General features: G+C 32.3%; 1 protein-coding gene and 1 pseudogene across 1 annotated transcript; one reads left to right on the plus strand and one right to left on the minus strand.

Annotated features, from left to right (window-relative positions):
* Nucleotides 1-11,813: 11,813 nt before the first annotated feature.
* LOC107958135 (uncharacterized) lies at nucleotides 11,814-13,855 on the minus strand. The gene is made up of 3 exons (XM_016893811.2): nucleotides 12,810-13,855; nucleotides 12,551-12,736; nucleotides 11,814-12,460 (listed from the first exon to the last, which is right to left on the minus strand). The coding sequence occupies exons 1-3, from the start codon at nucleotides 13,299-13,301 to the stop codon at nucleotides 12,176-12,178; spliced, it is 963 nt and encodes a 320-aa protein (XP_016749300.1). The 5' UTR covers nucleotides 13,302-13,855; the 3' UTR covers nucleotides 11,814-12,175.
* Nucleotides 13,430-17,187, plus strand: LOC107960727 (subtilisin-like protease SBT3; annotated as a pseudogene).
* Nucleotides 17,188-21,131: the final 3,944 nt, after the last annotated feature.

Consider the following 21,131-nt stretch of genomic DNA (forward strand, 5'->3'; position numbering starts at 1 on the left):
TAATAAAAAAATTATAAATAGAAGAATGATACGCTTCAACGCACTCAAACCCACACATTTCTTTATTAACAACAATGTTCATATAAATCGAGCTAAAACTCGATCAACAATATTATTATAATAATACGGATATATTATAGGACAGAAATATAAATAACATAATTATAGAGTTAAGAAATACATAATAAGATTCATAACAAGTTGGTTTGTTTACGGTATAATCCCAAACAAATATTAAAAAAATGTAAATCAAAATTTAGGGATATATATATAAAGATTTATGATTTCTAGAAATAATTCAATGTAGATTAGGGGTGAGCGTTCGATCGAATCGAATGAAAAATTTTTGAGTTAATCGAGTTGACGAATCATATTTTATCATCCTAATTTGATTTGAAATTTTCTCAAATTGAGTCGAGTCGATTAAATTTTAAAATTTAAAAAATAATTTTGAGTCCTTCTAACCACTGTCACCCATCGTAATAAAATTTTCCACCGTAATCAAATTTTTTATTTCCTTACATCACCTCATAATTTATTTATTAATCTTTTATATACGATTTAGCTTATTTGCTTGCTTAGTTGTTTCAATTATCTTCATATTCTTGTCGCTATATATTTTGGAATTAAAAAATATATTAAATGTAAAAATGTGATTTTTTAGTAAAAGTTATTTTAAAGATAAAATGTGAAATTGATACCGATATAAAATTTTAACACGAATATTTTATGGCATCATTAATAATTCAATTTTAATATAAATATTCAATATGACTAAACAATTCAATAATATAAATAATATAAAATGTGAAATTTAATTTAATAATATAAATAGTAGATATAAATAAAATTATTACTATTTATGTTTAGGGATTTTTTTTGGATAATTTTAATTTTTTATTTGGGAGTAAAGAGTGAGAAGTAAAAGTTTAGGGGAAAAATAAAAAGTTTTGGAGAGTAAAAGTTTGAGGGAAAGTAAATAGGGGGAGTAAAATTTTGGAGGAAAAATATTAAAAAAATAATGGGGATGGGTTTGGGGTAGATAGGGGGTGGGATGGGAAGGAAGTAAAAGTTTTGGGGGGAAAGTGAGAGGGAGTAAAAATTTAGGGGGGAAATAAAAAGTTTTAAGGGTTTTGAGGAGTAAAATTTTGAGGAAAAGTAAATGAGAGAGTAAAATTTTGGTGGGAAATGGATTTTGGGTAGATGGGGGATTAAGATAGGAGGGGAGTAAAAGTTTTTGGGGAAAAGTGAGAAGGAGTAAAAGTTTTGAGGGAAAAATAAAAACGTCTGGGAGTTTGGGTAAAAATGTAAAATATTATAGTTTGATATTTGAATTATTCGAGCTATTTGAATTCGAAAACTCAACTCTATTCGAACTCGAAATTCGAAAAAAATTTGAGTTGATTCGAATAACTCGATTCGTTTAACTCGAAATTTGAATTTTTTTTTCGAGTCGAATCGAATTTTGCTCACCACTAATGTAGATCATGAAATTAATGCCTCAGTATATTAGATCTAACTTTTACATTTGTTTCATGTACATATTCCTCACAGTAGATCAACCATTATCTCGGGTTGTCGTTAAATTGAATCAAACCAAATTAAATGAAAAAATTTTAAATTACTTAAGTTGGTAAGTTTTATTTTCTCATTCTAACTCGATTTGGATTATTTTTCGAATTGAGTTGTGTAATACCCTGAAAATTTTTACAATAAGATATTATCCTTAATATAGTAAAATAAGGAAATAAAGTGACAAAAAGGGAAATTTTGAGTTATGTCAATATTGAGAAATATATTATGATAGATTAATTCAAGAAAGGACTAAATTATAAAAGTGAGAAAAGTTTTGTTGCACAATAGTAAATACTCAAAATTTAAGGGGTTAAAGTGTAAATATGAAAAAGTTAAAGGACCAATAGTGTAAATATTTTAAGAGTGGAATGATCTAGAAACTAAGAAAAATGGATGAATTAGGACCAAATTGAATAGGTGAAGAACTATGAGGGACTAAATTACAATTTTACCAAATTAAATAATGACTCAAGGATAGAATTTTAAAAGATAATAAAGGGCAAAATGGTCAATTGGAAGAGAGATAAATTTAGAAAGTAATGATGATGTTGATGATATTTTATGATTATTTAATTAGATATATATTATTTTAATGAGATATTTTATTATTTTATTATTATTTTATTATTAATTATTTAGTATAAAAGGAAGGAAAGATGAAGAATTTTCATCATCTTTCCATGCATGCAACTAATGTTAGAAGAGAAGGAAAAGAAAAAACTTTTATTTTCTTTACAATTTGGTCCTTCCACCAAAAATTCACCATTTTCATCTAGAAATCAAAAGAATTTCCATAGCCACTAAGAGAGAAAAATGTTAAGGAGACCATGGGGAGTTATCAAGTTGGATTCAAGAAATAGAAGCTGGAGGAAAGATAAAATCAAGTTAAAAATTAGTATCAATAGAACAAGGTAAGTATATCAAGATTTCAATATGTTTTTAAGTTTGTTATTTTTGACAAAGCATGGAAATAATGTTATAGTAGAATTTTCTTACATAAGGACTTATGTTCTTGATATGTTAGTGAAGAAAAAATAAGAGAAAGTGATGAGAAATGGTCTAGAAAAAGAAAATAACGGTGTTATAACATGGTAATTAATATCTTGTACTAAAACAGTTTTGGACAGCAGCAGTAGTCTAACTTTGAAAAATCATCAAAAATTGTAGAAATATAATTATAGGATTAATAAAATATGAAATTAAATCTTATTAAGTCTAGTTTTCTATAGAAGAAATGATGTAAGCAATAGAATTGTAAATCATGAGATATGATGAATTTTGTGAGACAAGGTCAGAATGATTTCGGGTTCCCCTATTCTGACTTTGTAAAATCATAAAAAATTGGATAAAAATAATTAGGGGATTAAATTTATATTTTTAGAATCCTGAATGACTCTATTTTCAATAGAAACAAACAGAAACATCATTCAAATTCTGTATGAGGAGATAATTAATTTTTAGTGAATAAGGGCCAGAACTGTCAGACAGCAGAACAAGGGTAACTTTAAATAATAAACTGTACTTATTGGCTAAACCAAAAATTTTATGGTAAGAAGATATATGAGTCTAGTTTCAGGAAAAATTATCGGATCTTAATTTGGTGTTCTATAGCTCCAGATATAAATAATTTAGTGACTATGATGCAGATAGACAACTTGAATATTCATAAAAGTAAATAATAAAAATTATGGATAATGTTACTTACAAGTGTGTTATCTACATTAAGGATGTGAAATGGAGAGGAGGAGGAGGGAAAATATGTATGAATATTCATCTAGCATGGCTAATTTGTATATTTTAGGCTCAGGGACTAAATTGAATAAAAGTAAAACTTTATGGGTAATTTTGTAAAAATGTCAGAAATGACCAAATTGCATGAAATGGATTATTTTATTATTTAAATTACAAAATTGAATGAAATTATTAATTTAGTTCAAGATTGAGGGAAAACATGTTTTAGGGATCAAATTGAAAAGTGTTGAAATTATGGAAAATTCTGATATTTTATAGAATTCATGGACTGTTATCAATACATATGAGAATAATAGTTGGAAATAAGGATTAAATTGTAAGAATTTTATTTTCCTGACCCTAAGGATGAAATCGTCATTAATTAAAAATTTAGGGGCAAAATGGTAAATTTGCCTAGAGCATTAATTAAATGCATTAGAATATGAAATGAATGAAAATGATTTTCAAATTTATTTATAAAGATCCGGACGACTCAAATATGAGACTTGATCGTGGAAAAGAAAAGATATCGGATTAATGAAATTATAAACACAAACAAGCAATGAGGTAAGTTCGTGTAACTTGAATTATATTCTTAGATGCTTGAGATTGCATGTTATTGATGTGAATATGATTTGAATGTAGATGCTTGAGATTGCATGTTATTGATGTGAATATGATTTGAATGTTCATTGTATGAAAATTAATGAAACATTGATATATTGATAAAAAGGGGAAGAAATTCCGGTTGAATGAAAGGAAAATTCGATGGATCTCTAAAAGGGAATTGACGGTAAAAAGGATCTAGCCTGGACGGGTGATCCTATCCTGATATAGCCCTCCCGAAGAATACGTGTAAATGGATTTAGCCTGGACGGGTAATCTGAATCAAGGTCTGAATTTAGCCTGGACTGGTAATTCAGATCTAAGCTCATTAGAGTAATTGTTGTTGCAGGGGATTTAGCCTGGATTGGTAATCCCGACAATACTCTATGAGTTTATATTACAGGGGATTTAGCCTGGACTGGTAATCCCACTGTAAAGATGAGGTTCGCGGCAGTGTGCTCTCTGATATGAAATGTGTAAGACCATGGTTGAAAGATACCATGGCAACCTGATATGAAATGTGTAAGACCATGGTTGAAAGATACCATGACAACGTGATATGAAATGAACAAGACCATGGTTGAAAGATACCATGGCAACATGACAGAAAATGAGTAAGACCATAGTTGAAAGACACTATGGCATCATGTCAAAGATAAATAAGGCCGTGCATGGGAGATGCTATGACATCTGTTGAACAATTGATATTCAGGTAATATGTATCAGATGACGAATGATTATATGAAATGGTTGTGTGAAATGTTTACAAGAACTGATCATATGGAAATATATGTACAAAATAGTTGTATGAAATAATTATGAAGATAGATAAACGAAATAAGTATAAGTAAATGGAATATAATTTATGTTAAGATATAAGCTATTACCGGAATAAATATACATAAAATATGTGTGTAATATCCCGAATTAAGGCCTAATCGGAATAGTGGTTTCGTGACCACAAATCTGAGATAGAAATAATTATTTTATAATTATTTTGAGGTTTATGATATGATTGCATAATTGTGTGAAAATTTCGTGAAGAAATTTTTGGCATAACGAGTTTAATTTAAAGTTAGGGACTAAATCGAATAAGTTGCAAAACATGCATTCTAGAAGTTTTTAGTATGAAATTGCTTTGAAATATTAATTAGGAGGTCTTAAATGGTACTTTGACCAATTTTAAGTTCATGGACAAAATTAGGACATGGAAGGAATTTTTTTTGAAAGTTTAGTAAAGAGGGGCATTTTGGTCATTTGGATATTAAATGAAATAAAAAGGGAAAAATAACACAAAATTGGTTATCATCTTCCTTAGTTGCTGCCGAATGCTCCCTCTCTCCATAGCTAGGGTTTCTTCATAGCTAGGGTTTCTTCAACTTTCAAGCTTCATAGTAAGTGATTCCAAGCCCCATTTTTAATGATTTTTACGTTTTTGAAATCCCGGTAACTCGGTATAGCTTATGATAGTAATATTTTGAGTTAGAGTTCATATTTATAAAATACCCATAGGTGAAATTTGTGAATTTTGATGTTTTATGATAGAATATGAGGTTTTAAATTATGTTAGACAACTTGTGCTACTCGGTTTTGAGTGAAAACGAGTAAAAGAGCTTAATCGGCAAAAATACCTAATAGTCATAAGTACATGTTAGAGTGAGTATTTGATGTTGCCATAGAAGGGAAAAGTTATCAGCATGTTATAAAACATAAGAATAAGGAATTAAGTTTAATTCCCGAGATTTGGTGCAAAAGTGTAAATATGCAAAAGTTTAGGGGTAAAATTGTAATTTTTCTAAAATTTGAATTAAAGACTAATTTGATAATGTGAGTATTAAATAAGCTAAATGTGTTATTTTAGATCAAGAAAGACGTGGAATCGACCCCAATCAAGAAAGATGGCAATGATATGTGTTTGATGAAAATCTCGTTTGAACCTTAGGAATAGATTAGGATACAAGTGACATGTCACTAGGATGGTTGAGCATCCGAACTCGTTGAGTTAAGTTCGAGTTCACTTACGGATGCGAATGTTCGAACTCGTTGAGTTGAGTCCGAGTTCGTGAGATGTAACTAGGCATCCGAACTCGTTGAGTTGAGTCCGAGTTCACTTATGGATGCGAACGCCCGAGCTCGTTGAGTTGAGTCCAAGTTCACTTAGGGGCGGGTTACATGATTTCTTGATTACATATGTGGCACTTATGTGCAAATTATCCATGTATCCGAGTTATATTCCGATGTGTTCAACGGGTAAAATTTCTAGTGAAATGGAAGAACACTTAAGATGCAAGTGACGTTTTGGTAAGTGTTGTGAAATGGACACTTTGGACAGGTATGTACTTAACCCTCGGGTTGAAAATAGATACAACAACGATAAGGTGGTAAGATGATGAATGATGTTTAGAAATGTGATATATGTTTTGGTGATACTATGCTAAGGTTGTTTGGTATAATTGTATTGTTATATTACTTGTTATTTGCATATGAACTTACTAAGCATTTATGCTTACTCTCTCCTTTTTATTCACAGTAGTTTTGAACAAGTCGGCTCGGGAATCGGGACAGGTTGAAGGTTCGATCACAATATCCGAAGGACATTTTTTGGTAAATGGCTTGTAAAACTTAAGTATGGCATGTATAGCAATATACCTATTTCGTGTAAATAATTTTGTGATATGGCGGTGATTTGGTTGAGAAAATGCTTGATAATGATAGGTCATGGAAATGACTAATTTAGACCATGTTTGATGTCATGGAAAGTTAATAGGTTATCTAGTCCATAAAAACTCATGAAAAGATAAAATTTGCCATAAACAGAACATTGCAGCAACACTGATGTGAGTTTGAAAATTTACTAAAAATCATAGAAATCGAATTTGGTGATGGATTAAATATGAAATTGAAGCCCAATATGTCTATTTTCACATAAAACAAAAGAAATAGGTAAAGGAATTATATTTTAGAAGATATTTAAATTTTTGTGAAACAGGGCCAGAGTGATTTCTGGATCCCCTGTTCCAACTTTAGGAATTCACCATAAATTGTAAAAAAATAATTAGTTGTTGTATTTTATATTCTTGGAATCCTTATTGAGTCTAGTTTCAGGATAAACAAACGGCACAGTCATATAAATTTTTCACAGAGAGATATATGGTTCGTAGTAAACAGAGGTCAATCCAGCCAAGTCCTAAAACAAGGGTAACTTTAACTAATAAACTGTACTAATTGACCCAACCAAAAATTCTAGAAAAAATTTAGTAAATAGATATATGAGTCTAGATTTAGGGAAAATTTACGGATCTTGATTTTGAGTTTCGTAACTCGAGATATGATTTTTCTTGTAACGGTGACGCAGGTAACTAGAAAGCTGTGAATGTAGAAACAAATGATTCGAAGTTCTTAATTTGATAAATTATGTTCGGTAACACCTCAAGCTCGACTCCGGTGACGATCTCGGGCGTGGGGGCGTTACAATATGGAAATGATGGAGCATGAAATATTGATATAATGAAATGAATGATATATGCTTATGAAGAAATGGTAAGAGCATGATATGTTTCATGACATGTACATATATGGTTATCTTTGATATGCTGATAAAGGAAATTATGTAAGTTGAGACTATTATTAAACTCAAGTGCGATATGTCAAGAAAATAGATATATCAATGTTGAATTTATATGAGATATGTGCAACTATACTAACAATGTTGCTGTTTATACAAGTGCCAAACTGTTGATTGAATGATAATATATTTATTTATATGATGCATTGAATCAGTAAGTATTTAAATTTTTTTAAGTGATCTGCAAATGGTAGTAATGCTCTGAAACCCTGTTCTGGCATCGGATACGGGTTAAGGGTGTTACAAGTTGAGTGAAATGAAATTCGAATCGAAACGAGTGAAATTATTCGAGTTAAATTAAAAAAAATTAAACATATCAAATTAAAATTTTATTACAATATGACTAATTTCATGTTAGAGCATATAAATTTGAAGTCATATATATATATATATATGAAAGCTCTTTCAAAAAAAAGTAAGAAAAAGATAAGATATTTTAGTATCATAAACTTGAATTGGTAATTTACTTGTTTAGGTCTTCAAAATTATTATTTTAGAAATTAAAAAAATAACATTTTTTTACATATTCTTTTGATTGTTGTTAGAATTTTTATTTTTTTATTATATGTTTTTTATAATTTTTTTATGAAACTTAGAATTTTTTATAAATGTTTTTGAATTTTTTTATAATTTTTGTTGAGAGTGACCAATTGACTCATTTTTTAAATTGTAATGGACCAAAAGAGTATTTACACTAATCTGTTATTAGAGTTTTTAAATTATTTGAGTTGTAATTTCAACTTGACTCGAACTTGGAAAACTGAATTATTTATTCGAATTGACTCAAAAAACTCAATTTAATTAATTTAAAATTTAAAATATTATTTTTTCGAGCCAAATTAAATTTTAATCTAACATAAGCAAAAATAATTCTACATCTTGTGTTTATTGACTATCAAGATGTCTCTCTGATTGCATTTTAAGAAAATCAAAACATTTCCCCATTACGTTCCTAGCTTTAGAAGGTTTAAAAATAAATAATTATTGTTTAAATCGTGATTCCATTTCCATTCATTCATACGATAATATTGACCCCTACGTGGAGCAAATGATTCTTTTCCAACAAACATTACACAAGTAGCAAAAAAACAAGTTTAAACTTATAATGTTAATATAAAAATTCTGAGCCTTTTAAAGATTGCATCTCAAAGAACTCTGAATTTGCAATAGATCCTTCCTGTCTAGGTAAGATATGCATAAATTGCATATCTTATGAACAAACCCCTAAGACATTTATGGCACCTTCATTCTTCCTTAATATGTATTTAGGCTTATCAATGTCCAAAGTAGTCACGATGATAATATATAGTATTGGATCTTGTATGCTTTTTATTTCTCATTACTATTTGCTAAGTAAGAAAGGTGAAGGATACGTCGAAGGTTAAGGAAACAAGCAAGATGAAATCTAAAACTGAAAAATCTGCATTGTGGTTGCTAAGGGTGACTTCTGACCTGAAGTTATTGAGTGATATATTTTTCTAATGTATGTAGATTCAGTCGGGGCCATTTTGAAAAGATGGATATAATTTTGAGTTCTTTTCAAGTTTCATCATTTTTTTGTATGAAACTCTCCATGGTGTAAAACTAGTAGGCTTGTAAGATATTTTAGTTAAAAAATAGATATGGATGGCTGGAAAAGTTGTTATTGCTCGGTCCATATCTTGTTATAGTGAAGTTGTTTCTATGCTTAGATCATCAACTTGGGTCTTGAATAGATTTTGTTGTACTAAGTTCGATCCACTTGAATATGATTATTTGACAAAACTCAAGCATGGGTCGACTAGGTGTTAAGACTCTCAATCCAAATACTTGAGGTGATTGGATAAACATGAAAGTCTTATTATTAAAATGTTATTTTTAGAAATAAATATAAAATTTATTCAAGAGAATTTTGTAGTTAGAAGATTGATATATGAAGGTTTTTATGTGATAAATACTTAGGATAATTAATGAGATAATTTTAGCTTTTAAATAGGAGTTTAAAGCATATCAAAACATTGTTGATTGACCATTTGAAAAAATTATAAATAGGTTGTTTTGTGCCATACATGAAGAATAGTTTTTTGAGTGTCTTTGTTGACAACTTTATTGTGTTCTTGTGGTTATTTTGTGACAGTCTTTTAGATACTATTTGGAGAGATTTTTTGATTGTATTGTGAGGTACTTGGATGAGTGATCTGTGACAACTTGGGTCGATATTAGGACCACAATTACTTCTTTGTGTAAGAGTAGATTAGGCTTAAGCCAATAGATGATCTGAATGATTGTCGAATAACATCATTCACTGAGCGAGTCTTCGTAGATGTAGAACTGTTGTGTCTAGAATTGGTCATGGGTCGAGTCAGGCCAATTAAAAAATTTATGTGCTTTTTCTAGACCCGACCCGAAAAATAGGCATAAAATTTTGCCCAAGTCCTAGTCGGATAAAAATGTTAAAACTTGAGTATGACCCGCCCGTATTAAAAATTTTATATTATTATTTATATAAAAATAAATTTAAAATATAATACATTAAAATAAATATTTTTCAACAAATGAAGTAAGATAGGTGCAACTTAGCAAGCAAATAACTTTAAAATAATAACAAAAATAATAATAAAATAATAGTTATACAATTCAGAGTTGGATTGATGGAAGTTAGCTTGCAAATATTATTAACTAATTATGAATTTTTATTAAATCAACTCTAAAACTTAAATGAAATACTAAAATGTATAACAGAGTTATCTTTAAGTATAAAAAAACATAATAACTTTTATCAAATAAAGTACCAAATTTAGAAAAAAAAAACGCACAAATAGCACATTAAAAAAAATCAAACTTAAATACCGATTTAAACTTTTTTTAAATCAAGAAAATAAACACATGGGTCAAATGTACGGAAAAGGAAATGTTTGAACTTTTGGTTGTAATTAATTAATTCTCAAGCTGTCAAATTTGACTTTAATTATGAAATTTATTCAACGTTGAGAAACCAAAATTGTATTACACGCTTCACTTGAATATTATGTTGAAAATTTGTGTTTGCATTGATTTTTAGAACCTTGCCATTTTGAATAAAATAAGTCAAAACATTTTTATCTTAAAAGGTCACCAAGCTCCGAAACTCTATTTTTCTTCTAAATCCAAATTGTTGGACTTCTCACCAATCCAGCCAACTCCATTACTGACCATGTGATAAAAATTAAAAAGCACTAAGCATTGCTAATTAGAGGAAATCGATGTCCTTGATGGATTCACTTTAATGTTTTTCATGCCCTGAGCCCAATGATATATAACCCATTCACTGATTGAGTGAGACAAACAGGCATGGGCAGTGATGATGTCCTTAGCGTCGCAGTATTAGAAGAGTCGGGAAGGCATGCAGTCATGTAGTATCAATTGACACGTGATTCCTGTCGCCTACTACTCTAATGATTCAATCTTCCACCATCAATGCTCCAAATCTGAAGTTTCTTCATCTTGGCAAACCTCACCAATTCTACCTACTGCTGTAGTCAGCGCTTGGGTTGGTAACACCAGCTTCTACCTCGTGTGTTAGGAAAATTGATTTCCCTGGAGATTAAGGAAGAAGGTGGCATTGCTTGGAGGCCTCAGATGATCTTCTTTGCACCAGATAACGATTGTCTACGACAATATAATTATCACACAATACAACCATGCATACATGTAGCCATCTACAATACAATCTAACTTTAATCAGATACCCTATTTTTGACTCGGCCGAAAGAAAGGTATATATCCTCCTAACTCACCCAAATATTCCTTTACTGTATAATTGGAACCAAAACCTAACTTACTATTCAAGAAAGAACCTCTTCTTTTCTTGACCAAGTTTTTTAAACCTCACTGTTATTTGTCAGAATTAGACTTGTTTGAATTAACTTAAAGCAAGATAAAGATCTCTGTCCAAAAGTTGTTAAGAAGAGAGATCGGCCATTATTGAATCTAAATAACTTATTTTGAGATGTTAATCCTGTTAATGATAATGTCTGGAGTTTCCCTTTTCAGAAACTGAACCATGTTCACGAGGGTGTGTTAGCATGTGCACGATCATGCCTGACCTTTTTCTTTAACGGGGCCTTATTCTGTATTCACAAAATAATTGAAATGTTCCAATATATTATATTGCGTGCTTATTAGGACATTCCCTGCAAATCACATGCCAAAGAGTCTACGCTTAATCCCATTGTTTTAATCTTGGATATGGAAAACATAATGGCCTGACAGAGCTTTAAAGTATTTGTTGCAACATCAAAGTAAAATCAGAGTTGAATTTGACCAAAATAATCTATTATTCGCTTTTCTAACACTGAATTTACGAAAAAGAATGGATTACATTTTAAGTAAATATAATTTCTTTTCCTTACTTTTACATTAATAAAAAAATAATAAAATTTGATCACTCACAAGCCACCCACCGAATTCAAAGTATGTGGTTTTTCTGACTCAATGGATACACGGACAGCCCCAATAATTCCACAACTGCCCATAATCTCCAAACCTGCCCGCTTAGCTGTATCTCTCGTTCATTTCCCACTTTTTCAACAAAAGAAGAACAATAAATTATTAATAAAACCCGAGGAAAGGGAGAAAAAACAAGCATCTTCAACGTGTTTTCCATGTGATTGGATCTTATCAATCGTATGTGCAAGATTTCTTGAGCGAAATAGGAACATTGAGTTTCTTGGGATCGAAAGTTATGTCGCATTCTATTTTCTTGTAGAACTTTGGCTTCACCAATTTGCCCAACACATAAGCTCTTGATCGGACAACGAAACTCAGTTTAAGTGAAACCGGAAGCGATGTCGTGCCTGTTGAACTGCTCAAACTGGCTCCACTCCCGTACAAAGGAACCTTGTTTCCCATAACCATTACAGTTACAGACCTTTGGCTCTTCCTTGATTGATAAAATTTCTTCATCTGAAACCACCCAGATTCAATAAAAATGACGAGACATTATAAACTTTGTAATATAATGCAAATGTTGGTTTCATTTGGAACTGGACTTACGGTTCCTGAAGCAATGTTAATTTGAGAATAGGATAGATCAAGAGGAGTTGATGCGACATGGACGCCAAAAAATGTTCCAGTGTTTCGATAAATCATTTTCACTGTGGAGTTCATGGTGATCATATCTGTTGCCACCCCTGTAAAATCTGAACCAGCTTGGATCTTGAATTGCTCAAATTTTATACTCTGCAAGATGAAACAAAAGCAAATCCATCATAACCCATCTCGTAGTTGAATCTAAAAAGCTCAATGAGAGTACCTTCATTGTAATCTTGGGCTTCTGGGGTCTGCTAGCTCCCCAGAGAATCAAAGAAAACATGGAGAACAGAATGAAGAAGCCAAGAACAAAAGCTAAAAAATAGCATCGCCGAGGAAGTCCCTTCCCACGCTCTCCATCTTCAAGGAGCCCTTCTTCTTCAATCACATCACATTCTTTCCACTGCTTATGTCCCTTCTTATGCGCTCCCCTAGACGACGCGTCGTTAGGCAAGACCTTGCAGGATCCGGGTTTAAGGGACCCCGAAAACCGGCTCGATGAGGACTCACGCGAGTGATGGTCCACGGAGGCATGGGAATGCGGTGGGGATCCCATGGGGCTGAGCACTGGCGTGGAGTGGAACGACGTCGTTGTCTTTTCTCCATCGTGAGAATCACGTGAAGGGCTCTGCACGTAGTAAACCGGACGCCGTGGTGACCTCGTTGGCGATGATGGGGCGAGGCTGGTGACCTCTGAGTCCGTCTTGGCGTGCATTGTCGGCGGCGTTAACTTCAGTTGTCACCCAACAAGACAAAAACCTGTCTTTTATTGGCGTCAGTTTTGTAGTAGGGTTTATTGCAATTTCGGGGTACGTTTTTTATTATTTGGATTGGCGTGATGATATGACTTTATGGAGGAGTTTGTTTGTCAACGGGGAGAGTGAAATGGAAGAAATAAGTATGTATTGTTTGCTGTAAGCCTGTACCATGTGGATTATAATTTTAATCTGCATTAAAATAAAATAGTGGAAGAGGAAGACAAATGCAAAAGTGTGCGTTTTGAGTTGGGGGGTTAGGGAGAGGAAGCAACGGAGGAGTCATTAACCGACAGCAATGTTACAGTTGGCACTTGGCAGCTCTTTCTGGTTATGGCAGTGGCACCAACAAACTATTATTTTTGGTTTCAAATATAAAACAAGCCTAGGTTAAGGGTTGAGGGTTCCGTTTATTAGACCGGCAAATGAGAGGTGTGTTGTTTCTGGTTGATGGACATATCATCTGGCCCGTGACCGACCAGTTCAAAATTTGGTTGCACTATTCTAAATACCAACTATTTATTTAATCTTGAAGTTCTCTCTCTCTCTCTCTCTTTTTTAGTACTTCCCTTGGTGGGATGAGGGCAGTAAGATACACAATAATAATAAAAGAGAAGTGGCTGGTGGGTTTTGAGTTTTGACCATTTGTTTGAGAATTACTTGTAAATGAGAGAGAGAGATGCCAAATTAATTGTCGATTTGTGGGTCACACACTCTCAATCTCTTCATCAACGGCGGGGATCTCAAGTTTGTTGATGAGAGCTATAGAATAAACCATGTGCCTCCATGTGGGATGATACCTGCTCTCAACACACCAATAATTCTGCCGTTTTTTAAATTTATCTTTTGGTTTTTCATTTTTCTTGGATAATAAGATTTTTTACATATGTAGTTGCTACCTTTACAGGTTAGATTAGCTGCAGAGTTAGACATAGGTACCTTCACTTACGCTAAAAGAAATCATGCCATGCGCTTACCTCTCTCACCGGCGAAAGCCGAGAAAGGTTGATTTCAATGGAATGGCAAAACACAGATCCCAAACACAAGGTTTGGGTTGTTCCTTTTTTTCACTATTTTATTTTATTTTTGACATCTTCTATTATTATTTGCCTGGGATTATCAGATTAAACATTTTTTTAACTAACGGCTGAAACAATATTTATATTAAAATATATATTCATTTAATAATTAGTTAACAACTCTTAAAATAACAACCACCAAAATTAAATGTTTTTAACTTTTAAATAAATCTAAGGCATATTTAAACTAAAAACAATCAACTATTTATCATTTAATAGAGAATATTTTTAATTAATTAATTATATTTTATTTATTATTATATTATATTTATCTTATAAAAATTATTTTTTTAAAATAAAATAAAATATTTAAAATTTAAAATTTTATGATTTAAAACCAGCCATGCCCAAAGTTGGAAGAGCTGGTACGTAGTCACCCTTACATCTTCATCAGCCAACTTGGAAGCTAAAACCAGTGTAGTAATCCCCTCTTCTAAACTTATCTATAGTTATAACCACGTTATTCAAGGTTTTAGTGCTAGTCTTACACCGGCAGAGCTTGAGGCCTTGAAAAGCACTCCAGGGTATGTTTCTTCTATCAAAGATAGAAGTGTCAAAGTTGATACCACTCACTCTTTCAAATTTCTTGGCCTGAATTCCAATACAGGTGCCTAGCCGGTGTCAAATTTTGGCAAAGATATCATTATTGGGGTGATTGATACTGGGTCTGGCCTGAAAACAAAAGTTTTAATGAAGATGGAATGACTGATGTTCCCCTGAGGTGGAGAGGGGAATGCGAAAGTGGCACCCAATTCAATTCCTCAATGTTCAACAAAGAGCTCATCGGTGCGCGGTTTTCCAATAAAGGTGTGGTGGCTCACAATCCTAATGTCACCATCTCAATGACTTCTCCACGCGACACAGTGGGACACGGGACCCACACTTCAACAACTGCTACGGGAAATTATGTGAAAGATGCATCCTACTTTGGCTGTGCCATGGGAACTGCCAGAGGAATGGCCCTAGGGGCTCGAGTGGCCATGTATAGAGCCCTCTGGTTAGAAGGAGTTTAAGCTACTGATAGCATTGTTGCAATTGATGAAGCAATTACTAATAGTGTTGATGTTCTTTCCATGTCATTTGGCTTACATGAGCTTGAGTTGTATGAAGACCCTATCGCAATAGCCACATTTGCCGCCATAGAGAAAAACATTTTCGTTTCTACATCAGACGGAAATGGCCTAATGGAGGACCACAAATGAAGACACTACCCAATGGCACGCCTTGGGTTCTAACTGTCGCGGCCGGTACCATGGACCGAGACTTTGGTGCTACTCTAAGTCTTGGAAACAAAGATACGGTTGATGGTGTGGCTCTTTTTCCAGGAAATTTCTCGTCAAGCCAATTCCCTATTGTTTTCATGGACGCATGTGATGAAATGAGTGTACTGAAGAAGCTTGGGCAAAAGATAGTTGTGTGCCAAGATCCTGGCGGGGAAGGTTCCCTCAGTGATCAGTTTGACAACATTCAAGCTGCAGGAAATATAGCTAGTGTCTTCATAGCCTAGAACAGTATCTTTGACTTCTTTACCCCGAGCCCTTTTCCTGCCATTTTCTTGGAACAAAAAGATGGTGATTCAGTTGTGGACTACATTAAGAGCAACAGTGACCCAAAAGCCAGCATTGACTTTAAAATAACATCCCTTGGCACTAAACCTTCACCAGTTGTTGCTATCTCTTCCTCTAGAGGGCCATCCCGTAGTTGCCCATCTGTTCTGAAGCCTGCCATTATGGCCTCCGGCGACTTAGTCCTTGCTGCATGGCCTCCAAATGTGGGTGTGGCCCGTTTAAATGAGGATCTTGTGTTTAGCAACTTCAATTTAATTTCAGGTACATCCATGGCTTGCCCCCATGTGTCCGGCACTTTTGAAAGCGACATATCCTGATTGGAGCCTGGCAGCCATCAGATCAGCCTTGATGAGTACATCTAATACCATCGATAATACCGGAAGTCCTATTAGGGATATGGGGGCTAATCTCCGACCTGCCAGACCTCTAGCCATGGGAGCTGGCCATATCAATCCCAACAAAGCGCTACACCCTGGACTCATGTATGATGTTACAGTTGAAGATTACGTGAATCTCCTTTGCGCGCTAAAATTCACAGCACAACAAATTAAAATCATCACAAAATCATCTCCAAACAACTGTTCCAACCCGTCTCTGGATCTGAATTACCCTTCTTTTATTGCTTATTTCAACGACAAGAATGCAAAATCGAGTTCAAGAACTGTGAAGGAATTTCAAAGAACTGACTCATGTTGGAGAGGGGAGCTCCACTTACATAGCAACAGTGACACCAATAAAGGGAGTTAAGGTAACTTCGAGCCAGACAAATTGGTTTTCATGGCAAAAATGAGAAGAAAAACTTCAATTTGAGTATCGAACGTCCATCACAGACGGCTGAGGCAGTGTCTTTTGGTCATCTCACTTGGGAAGTTATCGGGGGAAAACATGTTGTGAAAAGCCCCATAGTTGCCACAAGCTACAGCTTAGAAACATGACCAACTTATTTTGTAAACATGTAAACAATTTGCTTTAAATCCAGCAAAGCGAATGGTATAGGGTGAGTTGTGGTTAAACTTGCATGTTGCAGGCTTGCAAATTGCATCTGTCGGATAACTAAGGTTCTTGTACCGTTCCATTTTATTGACTTCCAGTCTTAATCATGCGTATTTAATGAAAGGAAAAAGAAAAACGAAACCCTTTTGTTAGTGAAATTGTAAAGGAGTTGTAAGAAATGATAAAAGCAAAGGGATAATAACTTATGTCACCCTCCAACTTTACAAAGAAAACATCATTTTAATTCTCCATTTGAATTTTCGCATTTTTTAGCCATTGAATTTGCATTATTTGTCCAATTACCTTAAAATATGGGTGAAAAAGTTAATGTCTAGTAACTTTGCTAATGTTAGGGATGAGTAAAACTCGATTCGGTTCAAAAAAATAAAAAAAGAATTCAAATCTCGAGTTAATCGAATTGAGTTGTTTGAGTTCTTTGAGTCTAACTCGAATAATTAATTCAATTTTCGATTCAAGTTGAGTTAAATTTTACAATTCTAATAACTCGAATAATTAACAGATTAGTATAAATAACCCTTTGGTCCCTATCAATTTTGAAAATAAGCAAATTAGTCTCTCTCAAAATAATTTTTAAAATTCAAAATATTTATAAAAATTATAACATTTATATTTTATATATATGTTTTTTTTAATTCTAAAGAATATATAAAGAAAGTTAAAATTTTAAAAAATTTCTAAAATAATAATTTTGGGACCTAAATAGGTTAATTAATGATTTAAGTTTATCATATTAAGTATCTTTTTATTATTATTATTTTGCTTTAAATTTTTTTTAAATATATATGGTTTCAAATTTATGTGCTCTAACATGGAATTATTTATAGTGTAACAAGATTTTAATTTGACATGTTTAATTTTTTAATTTAATTCGAACGATTTCACTTGATTTGATTTGAAATTTTTTTAAATTGACTTAGGATAATAAAATAAGACTCGTCAACTTAATTAACTCAAATTTTTTGACTTGATTCAAATCGATCTAATTAAACACTCACCCCCAATTGATGTGGCATCCACGTGGCAGTCCACGTGCATGCTCGTTAGCAATTAATTAATTTTTATAAAATTAAGAAAAATATATGTTTCTATAATTTTTATAGTTTTTGTAATAGATTTAATACTTTTTTATTTTTAAAAATATTTTATATAGTTTTTTTTTTATTTTTTTAAATTTTAAAAAAATAATTAATTGCTGATGTTGCATTCACGTGGCAATTCATGTGTATGCCACGTTATTAAAGTTAATAGAAGATAATTTTTCCATCCGCTTTAAGTAATTTGACAAGTAACACAAGTTTAAGGGGTAAAAGAGGTAAAAAATTGAATGGAGGGCTAAAATGATTTTGTTGTAAAGTTAGAGGGTCAATTAAGTCATTGTGCCAAAAGAAAAAGGAAAGTTCAAATCAATAATTTATGGGCAATGTTACCTGTAAGGAAGTTAACTCATCAGGTCAATATAGTTGATCATATGCTGTTGGGTGCATGATTAGTTTAATACTTTATGGAGAATATAATGGTTGGGAATGAGAATGGATCAATGTCATTAAATTAGAGCCCGTAACAGAAAGAGCAGGGTATTTGGGCCAGTAAAAATATTCAGAGAAAAATCCATGTAAAAAGGTAAGAAATGGGTCAATGATCTTTCCTGCTGAATATTTGGGGCAGAAAGTGCCCTTAGTAGGCTGGTTTTAAACTTACTTCAAGCCCATTAGCTATTGGAAGTTTCATGAAAGACTCTCTTGATTGTAATCCATGTATGTTGTGAGCTCTATTTGTATCGGATCTGTAATTAGGCCCCACTTCCTTTTTCCTTTTTTTCACTATTTTATTTTATTTTTGGCATCTTCTATTATTATTTGCTTGGGATTATCAGATTAAACATTTTTTTAACTAACGGCGGAAATAATATTTATATTAAAATATATATTTATTTAACAATTATGTTAACAACTCTTAAAATAACAACCACCAAAATTAAATGTTTTTAACTTTTAAATAAATCTAAGGCATATTTAAACTAAAAACAATCAACTACTTATCATTTAATGGAAAATATTTTTAATTAATTATATTATATTTTATTTATTATTATAATATTATATTTATCCTATAAAAAATTATTTTTTAAAATAAAACAAAATAAAATATTTAAATTTTAAAATTTTAAAATTTATAATTTAAAATCTATATTTATCAAACAATCTAATTATACTTTTAAGTAATATATGAAATAATTTGATAATTTAAATTCAGTACTTAAAATTTCAATACTTAATATTTCAACACTTAATTTGTTTTTAGTTTATTAGATAGCACCTAAGTCTTAGATTTAAGTTTTAATTTACTTCACGAAAATAGAGAACATAATACCTAATTTGTTTTTTTTTTCTTTTCATTATGTAATACAAGTTTTATGCTTTTTTTTTCTGAATAATATCTTAATTTCTAATTTAATTTTTTTGAGATTTTTTATTGGTTGATGAAAAACACTTAAAAAATTTAGAACAATATGGCAGAACCGAATACTTAAATTTTTTATCAAATGTTTTTCATGAAATTTAAAAAATAAATTGTTGAAGATGAGTTTGAATAAAAATAAAAATATAATCATAGTATCATCTCATAATTAGTTTGAATAAAAATAAATGTTTTATTAAATCTAATTAGAAAAACTCAATGTTATGGTGTTTTTTAATCTAAAATTATAAGTTAAGTTGGATCAAAGATGTTTACCCGAAACGAAATACAGAGATAATAGATATCAAAAGAACCATAAGCCGGACCTTCCGTAGAAGTAAACCCAATCGTTGATCCATAGTCGGACTCGGGTGGCTCAAGGAAGAAGCAGGGATTTAAATAGCGGTCCGTTACCGAAATAGCGGCCGTTATATAGCGGTAGTGGCACCGTCCGAAATCGCTACTGCCGAAACCCGCTATACCCGCAATACACAATAAGTAATGTAAATTCACGACCGCGATACCTGCAATGACCGCAATAGTATCCGTTATGTCCGCAACCGCGATAAACGCAATGCGACCGAAAACGCGACCGCGACCGCAATTTAAATCCCTGGGAAGAAGAACCCGTAGTTTTTAATTCCTGAAATACATCTATAACCATAATCTTCTTCAGCTTTACCAACGCGGTCCCTCGACTCACTCGGACGAACGCTTCAACAAACTCACCTCACTGTCATGTGTCTCTTCGTTTCCCAGTATCTACATCTCCGTTAACTGATTCACACTCTTTCCAGCTCCCTCTCTGGACAAGGTATTCTTTTTATTTATTTATTTAAATTGTGTACGGTTCCTGGGAAAGGCATTTGGATGAAATAATTTGTCTTTTTTATGTTTAATAATGCTCTTATTAAGTGTTTTTAGGCATGTGAAGCTTAGCTGGAAGAAATTTGGTTAGTGATTAACGATAAACTTAGAAAGATGGAATTTTACTTTATTGCAATTGCCTTTCATGTTGTATCTGAATAAGCATGCTTGATTAATGACTGTTAATACAAGGATTGCGGGGACTGTGCCTGTGATGAGATATTGTCTGCTTCGAAGGTGAAGACCGTTCTCACGGTTTTTTCCTTTGAGAAAAGTCACCTCATGAGGGGAAGTATTTATCATAGTACAGTTATTGTCTAGTAGAGTGGATGGCTTTTCCCATCTCAACACTAGACTCCTAGGATGTGGATTGTGTTTTTGCTAAGGGCCAAACCATGTAGAATAGTTCCCATAGACAGCATGGTTGTTGTGTTTTTGTAATCAAATTATTGATATAGGAATCAGCTTCGATGGGGGAAGCATTTTAGATGTACAGATTCAAATTTCTGATTTTAAAAAGGAAATAAGAGTGTCTCTCCGTGTCTTATTTTTAATTGTCATCTCTGTTCAGCAACTGAGGCTTGTCAGGAAATCAAAGTGTTTAGCAGTTGAATATGGTTATATAAGGTGTTCAAGAGTCTGAAAAATGTTACTGTACTATAATTGGTTGGAACTGACGCTAAAAACATAATTTGATTCGTCAAAATTTTAATATAATATTGTCTCAATGATTTCCATTTTGTGGTTTACTAATTCCAGTTTGCTTGCTGGATTGCTCCACAAGGTGATGTTTGTATGACAATTT

Source organism: Gossypium hirsutum, chromosome A05 (genome assembly GCF_007990345.1).
Source record: "Gossypium hirsutum isolate 1008001.06 chromosome A05, Gossypium_hirsutum_v2.1, whole genome shotgun sequence".
NCBI classification, from domain to species: domain Eukaryota; kingdom Viridiplantae; phylum Streptophyta; class Magnoliopsida; order Malvales; family Malvaceae; genus Gossypium; species Gossypium hirsutum.